This window comes from Monodelphis domestica, chromosome 7, assembly GCF_027887165.1.
Source record: "Monodelphis domestica isolate mMonDom1 chromosome 7, mMonDom1.pri, whole genome shotgun sequence".
In the NCBI taxonomy this organism is placed as follows: domain Eukaryota; kingdom Metazoa; phylum Chordata; class Mammalia; order Didelphimorphia; family Didelphidae; genus Monodelphis; species Monodelphis domestica.
Genome location: NC_077233.1, coordinates 206,213,358 through 206,225,703, shown reverse-complemented (window position 1 = coordinate 206,225,703; position 12,346 = coordinate 206,213,358). Strand labels below are relative to the sequence as shown.

Genomic DNA, 12,346 nt, shown 5'->3' with positions numbered 1-12,346 from the left:
GAGAGGTACATTTCTCTGATTTGTACCAACTACCTAGACTCAAATTCCACAAAGAAGAGAATTTTACTAAATATTCCATTGGTTTTCCCTTTTCTCCCCAAAGCCCCAAGCCTGGCTAGTAAGAAGAGATCTCAAGCAAGTCATTTAACTCTTCTGAGTCTCAGGCAACTCTCTTAAGATTTAATTTAGTTTTTTCTTTTTTAAAATAAATTTTTATTGACCTTTTCTTTTTTATATCACCATAGTTTTCCTCAGTAGCCCTCACTAATTCTCTCCCAAAGAGCCATCCCATATAGCAAATGCTATTTTAATTTTAATTTTAAAATGTTTTCCCATGTTGCTATGATTCATTTTATTTCCCTCCCTTTTTCCCTCCCCCCTCCTGAAGTCCATAAGCAATTCCACCAGGTTGTACAAATGTTATTACTTGATACCTATTTCCAAGTATTCATTTTTGCTATTCTCTAAGGTTTTAAATTATAGACAGGTAGACTGGCAGCCTCGTTGGAAGAAAGTTCCCTAACGACAAAATCAGTGGTCTTTAACATAGAGACACAAAGACACACAAATATACATGGAGATGACATTCACACACATTATTCTTTCTAAATAGATGTCGTGTTAGAGATGTGGGCCCTATTGGACCCAATGGCATACATATGTTTAAGCTATTTAAATGAACTCACAGCATTGGGCATCTTGAATCATATATGAATACTTTACATAATTAGTTTGTTGTGACCCTAATGCTGAAAATAAGTGAACATCTCTGTAGAGCCGAAGCAGAAGGGCCAATTAAATACTCCTCCTGTTTGATAGATTTTCCCAAACCAAATCTTTCCACTGAGAGGCAACTGCCTGGCGTGCTTATTATCGATACTTCCCGCTCAAGCACCAGATGTAATGTTTCCAGCGCTGCAAGGTCAAGGTTACTCCCTCCATGGAGGGCACTGACAATCCCTTTGCCAATTATAGAGACAAGTTTTGGGGTGACCACCCCTGAAGGCTATAATTGCTTTTAACCACATGCACATCACAGTCATTTTATCCTTGGCAACAGACGAAGACTGTTAGACAAACACATTTCTAGCTATCTTCAAAAAGCTTGTTGAGTATCTCTCAGCCAAATAATAAAATAAAATAAAATAAAATAAAATAAAATAATAAAATAAAATGGTCCTTGGGTTTGCCTTCTCTTCTGATACAAGACTGTTCCACATACCTCCAATCTTGGCATTGAATGCGATCCCCACTGTGCAGTGAGAGTTGTTTGCTGCAGCTGCCACTTCTCCAGCACAACGGGTCCCATGTCTGTAGGCAGAACACACACATTTTTCTAAAGTAAGTGACACTGTCCACAGAGACCCAAGGCATTGATTGGTAGGTACCACTTGAGCTTAACAATTCTGATTCTGGGTATTTCTGGATGTCCCAGATCCAAGTAGTACTTATAGTTTCTACCACACAATTTTAGCACCAAATGATATTGTCTCCTCTTGTTCATTCTCCTATTTATTATTCTTCAGTCCCTGAATAAACTGGGTAGGCATTTAATAAATGTTTATTGACTAACTAACTGACTGGGTTGCTCTTTGGGTCATCTCCTTGACAGCAGGAATCACTGCATTTATTCCTCTTTTGTTTCTCCCTGTAATTTTTACAGTGATAGGCATGTAATAAACAATCAAGAATATTGATGGTTTAATGGATTGGTGTTGAGAAGAAATGAACATTTTTCTGTATTTTAGATTATCTGCATTAGTCAAATTCTTTATATTCTATTAATAACACTTGAAAATACTATTCTATCTCCTTCTGCTATGTTAATCTTCCCTGAATACAAAATCTGATATCATTTATGCATGGAGTGAGAAATTAGTGTGTTATTCTTAAGTTATTAATAGTTATTAATATCTAAAAGTTAGTGTGTCCTCCCCTCCCCACTCTTACAAAAACTTTACAGCTTTAAGTGAGCCTGCCTAGGAAGTGCCCTACGTGGGAGTCCTCGGCTGATATTCTTAGATGCTTAAAATTTGTGATCAAATTTTAAGTCCCAGTCTTGAGTACCATTTTGTCTTAGAAGACTCTCCTATTGTAACTTTATATTTGGATTATTGAAACTTCCTACAGGAGGTCCAACCCCGTGGGCTTGAGTGATGCTCTCATCAGCCTCTCCTAGATAATCCAGTCTTAAACCTCTCCCCTCCAACTTCCTGATCATTTCTTTAAACTATTGATCTTCTTGTATTTATCCAATTTCTTGTAGATGTTAATAGCTTGAATGTGCTCATTGTAAAGCCAATGTAAAACTATTCCACATTATCTCTCCGACCATTATAAAAATGTGTATAATCCCTTCTGGGAGACTCAATTGCATCAGGATTCTCCTATAAGTAAGGGATTTTTCCTGTGAATTTTTGGGCATTTCTCTTGGGTCAATAACTTGAGGAAGTGCCCCACATTTTCTCTGTAATGTTGGGGGCATCTGTCTTCGGTTCATGACTTGAGATAGTGCCCCTCTCTCCATCTCTCTGTCTCAATAAAACATTATATTTTAAATGATTAATTTCCATGGTCATATATTTTTAATAAGTGGTAAAAGAGGGTGAACTGTGAAATTTCCAAGTTCCCCTCAATTTTCACCTCTGAAAGAAGGTTTCTTCCCTGAAGGAAAAAAGCCTTTGATTTAGTTTTTGAAAAAAGATTTAAGTGCCTGTTATGTGAAAGGCACCTAGGATCCAAAGTTGAATACCAGGATCATGACTTCAAGCACTCTACATTCCACTTGGGGGGTAGAAAATTATGGGGTCAAGGAGAAATCTAGAAAGTATGCTCTAGGATAATCTGAGAAGAGATGAGTAAATCCAGGAAAGATTTACAGTGGAACCAGTATGTGAGGTAAGACCCACAAACTGAATGACAGAGATGAGAAGTGGATTCTAGGCATGGGCATGATCTCTTTCTTCATTTCCCTCTCAAATGAAGAGGTGGCCATACCTATTATCAAGTTTAATCCTTTTACCTGCCCCTCTCCCAAATCTTATTCTATCCCATCTCTTCTCATGGATTGCCTCCTCTGTTGTCCCCACTCTCATTTACCTTTTATCTCTCTAGGTCTACTTCTTATTTCCCTATAGCCTACAAACACATCCCATATTTTCCCAGTGCTCAAGAAACCTTCAACTAATTGATTCATTCCCACTAGGTATTAACCCATATCTCTCCTCCCTTTTGTGGCTAAATTTCCCCCCACTCTTCCCACCTCCAATTCATCCTTCTTAACTTCTCTGCAAGCTCTGGAGCTTTCAATCATCCTCTTCTCCTTGATATTCCCTTCTCTATAGATTTACATTACATTATCCTATTCTGGCTCTTTTCTTACTGACCACTCCTCCTCCTTTCCCCCTTTATTCAGGTCATATCCAATAACCATTGTTGTTGTCCTCTGGGGCTCTGTTCTAGGTCCTCTTCTCTTCCCCCATACTTTTTCTCTTGGTAATCTCATCTACTCCAACAGATCCAATTTTTTTTGCTTTGTGGATTTTTCAAATCTACTTATCCAGTCCTAACCTCTTTCCTAATTTCCAGACTCTCATCTCCAACTACTTATTAGAAGTTTCCAACTGGATTTCCCATAGACCTTTTAAGGTCTCTATGTCCAAAACTGAACTCATTTTCTTTCCTCCTAAACCTTTCTACTATGAAGTTCCCTATTACTCTTGAGGCTACCACTCTTCTCCCAGTCACTGAGGTTTAAAATTTAGGTATCATCCTCAATTTCTCAATGTCTTGTCATTTTTTCCTTCATAATGTATCTTGTATATACTGTCATATCAGCTTTGACAGAGCCACCATCTTGGTGCAGGGCCTCCTTGACTCATGCCTAGAACATCTCAACAACTTTTTGGTTGCTCCTCCTGACTCAAGCCTTTGTCAACTCCAGGCCATCCTCCACTCTACTGTCAAAGCAAAGGTCTACCTATGTCACTTTTCTATTAAATAAACTCCACTCGTTCCCTATCACTTCTGAGTGACATATAAAATCCTCTTATTTGGCATTCAAAGCCCTTTACAACCTGGTTCCCTCCTACCTTTCCACTCTTCTTCTATCTTATTCACTTCCATATACTCTTCCATACATATTCTGTAGGTCCACATTTGAATGATACAAGTTCTTTAATGTTCCCCACACTGGATACTTCCTCTTTCCTAACTTTGAGCATTCTCTCTTGCTCTCCTCCATGCTGGGAATTCTCTCCATCCTCATCTCTTCCTACTGGATTCCCTGACTTCTTTCAAGTCCCAGGTAACTTTTGAGAAGTCTTTCCTTATCCCCATTATTTGTAATGACTTCCTTCTGTTGATCATCTTCAATTTACCCTGTATATAACTTGTTTGCACATGGTTATTTGCATGCTGTCTCTACCATTAGACACCCTCCAGAAGAGCAGAGACTATCATTTATCTTTCTTGGTATCCCCAATGTTTAGCACAGCCTCTGTGCTTAGCTTATTAAGCAGGAATTTAATAAATGCTCATTCACTGATTGTCTCACAAAGGATAGACACTCAACATATATTTCTTGAATGCATGAATGCAAAAAGAGAGGGTGGAATTTCAAAGATTCCCATCTTTATAGAAATGCAGATAGAAAGGAACTAAAAAATAATTTAGAGTGATGTCCTCATTTTGCAGTTAGGAAACTGAATTTCAGAGAAATGAAGCTTGTATCTTATAATCAAATTTAGAGTTGGTGGGACCTTGCAGATCATTTTGTTTGGCCTCTTCATAAGATGAAGTCTAAGGGTACTGAATGACATGCCTTAGTGGTTTCCAGCATGTGGGATGTATAGCCCTTGAAGGGCTTGTCACAGAATTATAGTATGGGGTACATATGGAAATACACTAATAAGTGAGCATAGCTTTTATTTACTAAATGAGCAAATTTGTTGTTTAGTCATTTTTCAATCATGTCTGACTTTTTGTGACTCACTTGGCATTTACTTGGCAAAGATACTGGAATGGTCTTTCTTCAGATCAATTTACAGATAAGGAAACTGAGGCAAATAGGGTTCAGTGAATTAGCCAGGGCCACACAGCTAGGAAGTGTCTGTGGTCAGATTTGAACCCAGGAAGAGCAGTCTCCTTATGTCAGGCCCAGCACTCTATCCATTTGTATCACCTAGTTGACTAAATACATTTGTATCACCTAGCTGACTAAATTTCCACATCTGACATAGGCATTCATATTATAAATTCTGTAAAGAAGTATTACTATTTTTCAAATGTTACTATGATTAAAACAATAGTAATTTAAAACTATGCTTAATTTATAGCTGCTTTTTTTCTTTCTGTATTTTCTCAATCAACAGATCTAAATATTACAACCACTAGAAGGAAGGATTCTCCAGAATTGCTTTTTAAAAGTTAAAAAGAGATCCTTGTATTTGAAAAGGTTGGGAATGGTGCATAAAATGAAATAACGAAGGTCACACGGCTAACTAGGGGCACAGCTGGTACTCATCTCCTAGTCTGTTTGTTACAACATGATACCTCAATACACACTGTTCTCTGGCATGGTATTATGCTGATGAGGGTACCATTTTTGTGAAAAAGGAAAATATGTGATTCCCAGCCTCTGCTGCTGATTCATGCATTTTAAATATCAGTTAAGTAGTATATTATAGTCTGCAGTAATAGCTGGTCCAAAACCCTGGCTCCAAAGTATTTAAACAGCCTGCAGTCTTCAGATGACAATGATCATTTCCCTTGGAAAAATTACTAGCCATCTTTGTTAAAAAAAGTTATACTCCAATTTGCATTGATTTGGCTCAGTGTATGGAAGAGTGTGGCCAGGTAAAGTTCAAGTGAATTAAAAATGTTCCTCTTATTTCCAACTCATGGAGTAGATGCGTGGTCAACAGCAGCTGTATCAAGGAAGCTGTTTTGGTGCAAATCAACAAAGAACATTCATTTCAGGGTGTTTGCCATTTGGGACTTGGCATAAGAGAAACTTGGCCAAAGTTGGGTGGCAGAAGGCGGGAGTAGAGGGAAATGATTTCTGGTACCTTGTTTTTATCAGAATAATGGTTATTGACGTTACAAACCCCTAACTTTCAGCTCAATGTAGCTGGGATGCAGTCTGGCAGAACGGAAAGAGAAATGACGTCAGAATAGCTAAGTCAAAGGTTCAAGTCCTGCCTCTGACGTAGGCTGGTTGTATGACTGTGGGCAAGTCACTTAATTTCTCAGTGTCCCCAGACAACTCTATGAACTCTGAGTTGGAGTGCTGTCAACTTGCACTAATTCTCAGTGTCCCCAGACAACTCTCTAAATAAACTCTGAGTTATAGAGTGCTGCTAATTGGCACTAATTGATAAAAGAAGTTTCTTCCTTAGAAGTTTCTCAACCTCAACCATGAAATCATGAGTAGAAATATTAAAAATATATATAATTTTGATAGTCTTTTGCTATCATCTGTTAAAATACCTTCTTGTCTTTCCACAAGTCTTTAGCAGAGTTTTCCAAGAGACAGAAATAGAAATAACAGACATTTAGCATGAACTCACCTTCCCAAAGTTTATAGACAGATTTGGATCTATTTACAATTTTAGCCTACAACATGGCCACATAATTCTAGTGCTGGATAATTATAATAATAATTATTACTTAATTATGAATTTATTATTTATATAATCAATAATCACAAGTAGTTGGAATATACTTTGCTTTGTATACAATTATTAGCAGGTTGTTTCATCCATTAGATTGCAAGCTCCCTAGTCCTTCGCACTATACCTGGCATGTAGTAGGCACTTAATACAAATTTATTATTATTCATATGCTATACATAAATATATATATTATGCATAAGAGAGGCATACATGTTATGGAGCATTAGGTTTAATGGTGAAGAGATCACAACTTAGTAGGAGAATCAGGAAAAACATGATATAATCCATCTGGGCAGCTAGGTCATATAGTAGATAGAGCGCCAAGTCTGGCATCAGGAACACTTTAGTTCAAATATGGCCTCAGTTAATAGCTGTGTGACCCTGTGCAAGTTACTTAACCCTGTTTGGCTCAATTTTATCATTTGTAAAATCAGCTTGAGGAGAAAATGGCAAACCACTCCAATATTTTTGCCAAGAAGCCCCCCTTGCCCACACACAAAAGAGGCTATATAGAATCTGACATGTCTGAAAATGACTAAACCATAAAAATGATCCATCACAAAATTTGGAGATGGATAATCTACAGTTGATTCTCAGACCTGCTTCTTATCTACTCCATCTGTGTGGCTTAGAACAACTCATTGAACCTTTCTGGGTCTTAGTTTCTTCACTATAAAATCTGGGGATTGAACTAGATAATTTTAAAAGATTCTTTCCCATTGTAACTCCTGTGATCCTAGGAAGATTTGTACCAGGCTTTAAGAAATGGATAGAATTTCATCAGGTGAAGATGAGCATGAAAAATAATTTAGGGATAACGTATAAGGGCATAGAATTTGGAAAGTACAAGTTATACATGGAAGTTGTAGGGACCTGGATCATGAAATTCTTGGGTAGAAGCCATATGAGATAAGGATCAAGAGATTGAATGAACTGAGATTGCAGAGGATTTGGAACTATAGGCTAAAGAAATTCCATTTTTCTCTATAGGCAGGTGGGAGCCAATGAAGAATATAAAGAAGAGGAGTGGCATATATATAGATATATAAGGAAAATAGTCTCTCAGTAGTGCTAAATAGATAAGAATGAGCAAAGAGCAGATGAAGGCTTAAGAAGGTTCACGTGGAAGCCATTGCAACAACCTAGTGGGAAGTATATAGGATGTAGACAAGAGTGATAACAATGGCAGCGGATAGGATAGATGGTAAAGAGGAAATCAGAGGGAAGGAAGGAATTGACAGGGCTGATCTGTGTGGGAGGTCAATAATGATTTTCTAATAAGGACTTGAGGTTAGCTCAAGTGATGAAATGGAAAGATCACCAAGCTTGGAGTCAGAAGATCTGAGTTTAAATACAGCTTCAGACATTTACTTGCTCTGTGACTCCTGGCAAATAGCTTAACTCTTATTTGCCTTCATTCCTCATCTGTAAAATGGGGACACCCCGGAGAAGGAAATGGTGAACCACTCTATTTTCACCAAGAAAACCCCATGGTTTTCCATGGAGTTACAAAAGAAATGGACATGCCTGAATGACTAAACACTGACAATGACTTGAGAGGAAGCATGGAAGGATTGATAGCTGGCTTCAGAGCCAGGAAGATCTGCATTCAAGTTCTGCCTCTGAAAAATACTATGTGATCTAGTCAATTCATTTACCTTCTCAATATGCTAGGCAACTAAGAACATCAGTTTTGAAGAAGGGACCTACCAACACTAGTTGCAACCAACACTCAAGAGAGTTTCCTGATTGAGAAGTTCCTCCATCAGTGAAATCCCAGAATCAATCCCTATTGTTGGTTCACAGGACTTAGATGACTAAGAAACACATAGTGCAATGTGTGCTTGTTCCCAAAGGCATCTGACCTAGATTCCTCATAGGGCACAAGTTCTGCTGAATTTCCAATCAGAAGACTTGATTTCCAGGTTAATTGTGAGCTCTGCCTGATAGTCAACTGCCCTAAGGAGCAGCCTGAAAGGGTAGCAATCATTCCTAGGTGAGAGAGGCAAAGTAACTTTCAGAGGATTATGGGAAAGTCATGATTCTAAAGAACCATTTCCCAACGTAATTCTCTAATACTTGATGCTATTCCTATCAGGTAGGGTCAAGAGTTTTTGGATCTGCATCATTTATGAGTTGGTTGAGTTTTTTTGTTTTTTGGGTTTTTTTTGGAAGAAGTTTGAGTCCAGATTTGTCTTTGAACTCAAATCCTATCTGTAAAAGAATTTTGCATATGAGGCAGAGGAAAGAGAAGAACATGGGAAAAGTTTCTGGTAATATTTGCTAAAGGTCATCTTAAGCAACAATGGCTAATTGTCCCTGCTTTGCAGTCTCTGAGCCTGAAGGTCTCCTGTGGGTTTTTGTATCCCCTCCTCCTTTTTTAAAGCTATGATCCCATTTAGTTTGACACTCAGTGAGGCGGATGGGACTTTATTCTTCTATTACTATTGATGACAATATATTGTATAGGACTTGCGTGATAAATTATTCAACTTGAGTAAGAAGGAAGAGAAGTGCTGGGAATCTTAAAAATGAGAACTGATAAGGAAGGGAGCCCATCCTCCAAACTGGAATGATGCTGCCGCTCCAGTGCAAGAACTTAGTGATGCTCATTAGGAAGGAAGCTACTTATCCAGCCAGGCATCTTCAGGAGCCAATTAAGATAATGCTTTCTGAAGTGAATGCGGTGATACAGACTCCATGTAGCCTTGGTACCCATATTTCTATTCATCCTTTTGATCATAGTAGAAATAATATTCCCTCAGCATTAGGCAAACATAGCTTCCATTCAGTCCCATATACAGCATTTATTCATCACCTACTACGTATGGCACTGCGCTCATCACTGGGGTTACAAGGAACACAAGGAAAGGGTCCCTCCCCTCAGAAAGATGTACATAAATGCAAACTACATAAACTACATACAGGATAAACAGAACATAATTTTGGGTGAGGAGAGCCCCCAGAGAAGATTGGGAAAAAACATCCTGCAGGGGATGACTTGGTCTTTAAGGGAAAATTGGAACAGAATTCCCATCATCTAGGTTTGTGTTTAGAAAAGGCAGTACAGTCTAATGTGAAGATTCTCAAGTCTGGTTTTTGAGAATGGAGTAGTGTTACTGGCGCATGAGTGATGGAATCGCAATTAAATCTGTTAGAAACTGGATGCTGTTAAGTCTTTTATTTTGGTCCTCAGGAAAAGATGAGAAATAGTCTATGGAAGCCACAAAAAAAAAAAGCAATTACCACTAGTCAAAAAGCTCTAAAGCCTCAGCAGGACCATGGGATGGTAGGAAATCCTGAGTCAAAAGACTTGGCTTTGTTGTGTTGCCTTGGGCAAATTGTTCATTTCTTGAGGTCTGCATTCTCTTAAATTTTGGAATCTTAAGATTAAGTTCAGAAGATATTAATAAAATTGGAAATATAATGTGGATCACCATATCATATTAAAAAAATTTTAAACCCTTACCATCTGTCTTAGAATTAATACTGTATATTGGTTCCAAGGAAGAAGAGCAGTAAGGGCTAGGCAATGGAGCTTAAGTGACTTGCCTAGGGTCACACAGCCAGGAAGTGGCTGAGGCCAGATTTGAACCTAGGACCTCCCGTCTCTAGGCCTGGCTCTCCATCCACTGAGCCACCCAGCTGTGACCCCCCCTCCCCCCATATCACATATTTTTAAAGTCATCGATATTAACAACATTATTGTATCCTATTAAGATGCTGGAAAATATAAAAAAGGCTGAACAGTATTTTTGTTGGACATCTAAAATCTTTACAGCGGCTCTCCCAAAGGTGTCTGAACTTGTAGTTTTAAAAATATATTTTAGGAACTATTTCAATTCCATTGGTTTCTTTTATGATCTAAGTATCTCATTCTATGATTTTTAAAAACATTGTTCTGACAAGAGGTCCATCAGCTTTACCAGACCCCAAAGAGGCTCACAACTCAAAAAAATGTTGAATAACTCTTTGTTTTTGTTTTTTTTTTAAACCTAATGTTTTTTAAACCCATATACAAAGTTTCTTAAAGGAAAAAATATTTTTATTTTATTTTCTTTTTAGGGAGAGGGAATAAGGATTAATAAATTATACCTAATAATATCTCATTTTTTGCCCTATTGTCTGGAACATCTTAAAACAAAATGGCCAATATACTTTTGTTCACCCAGGGCTATAACTCTAAATGATTTGTAGGCATCCAACTTAAAATGATACTTTATCTTTACCAAAGTATACACCTACACAGCTAAGTCTATAAGGTGAAAGATGCCTTCCAGAGAGCAATGAGAGGGCAATGTGATATAGTGGAAAGAGTAATAGCCTGGTGTCCAAGGTTCTGGGTTCAACTTCCACCTCTTGCTATATCAAAGTGACCTTTTGCAAACACTTTCACTTTGTAAGGCTCAGATATTTTAGCTGTAAAATGAGGGATTTGAGGCTAGAAGACCTCTGACATTACATCCAACTATAACTGTACAATTACAGCTGTGATCCTATGACGTTGTCACCCAACCAGTGAGTGTCGGAGGCCAGATTTGAACTCAGGAAGGAGAATCTTTCCAATGTGTGCCCCAGCACACTATTCATTGTGCCTTCTGGCTACCCAATCCTCAGATGACATCATAACAAATTTGAGTCTGCTTAACAAAGCCCTTAAAATGAATCAGGAAAAGAAACATTTTGCTAAAAAATCTTTGTACTTGTCTTCAGTATTCTGAGCCATATGGTATAGCAGATTGGAAACGATTGGGACGCCTTTTTCTCCTTGTATTTCCTATTGGAGCCTAACCTGGAGGGTGTCTATGAAGAGGTTATGAGGGCCAAAAGGAGTTGATGTGAAAGCTGATCCAGCATTAATTCAACTTTCCAAAAGAGAATCATTCTGACAAAAAAAAAGGTAAAAGAAGGAAATCAAAAATCCGGTGCTTCCCTCATTTGATTCCTTCTTTTACTTGGCAACTATTTTAGTTCAGATCTAATGACCTCTCCTCTAGGTGAATTCAGTAACCTTCTTTCTAATGGGCCTCCCTACCTCAAGCCTCTCCCATTACAGGCCATTTTCCAAAGAGCTTCCAAAGTGATCTTTCTGAAGCACAAATCTGACCAATCATTTTTAGTGGCTGACAATGGCAACTAGGAAAAAACAATATAAACTCTCCTGATTGGCTGTTTTTTTTTTAAACCCCTACCTTTTGTCTTAGAATTGATACTGTGTACTGGTTCTAAGACTGAAGAGCAGTAAGGGCTAGGCAATGGGGGTGAAGCGACTTGCCCAGGGTCATACCACTAGGAAGTGTCTGAGGTCAAATTTGAACCCAGGACTTCCCATCTCTAGGTCTGGCTCTCCATCCACTGAGTCATCCAGCTGTCCCCCTGGTTAGTTTTTAAAAGCCCTTTGCAACCTGGTTCCATTGGACAATTCTTCTTATCCTGCACTCTGCAGCCCAGGCAAACTGTCCTTCTTTCTGTTCCTCATACATAATGCTCCATTTCTCATATCTATGGTTTTTTAACCATCCATGCTCCTGTGCCAAGAGAGCTCTTCCTCTTTATCTCCTCCTCAGCTTCCTTTCCTTCCTTGAAGATGCAGCTCAAATACTATTTCCTGCATAAATCTTTCCTGATGCCCCTAATAGCGAATGACTTTCTTTCTAAACTCTCTTGTATTT

The 12,346-nt window shown here is 38.3% G+C and overlaps 1 protein-coding gene across 1 annotated transcript in view; it reads right to left on the bottom strand.

The window, feature by feature from the left end:
• PCSK5 (proprotein convertase subtilisin/kexin type 5) overlaps positions 1-12,346 on the bottom strand; it is a gene marked incomplete at its 5' end in the record, with an annotated part of 595,445 nt that overhangs the window by 417,447 nt on the left and 165,652 nt on the right. The window contains one exon of the mRNA XM_056806299.1: positions 1,223-1,311. Coding sequence (XP_056662277.1) covers positions 1,223-1,311 — 89 coding nt within the window. The remainder of the gene's footprint in view (positions 1-1,222; positions 1,312-12,346) is intronic.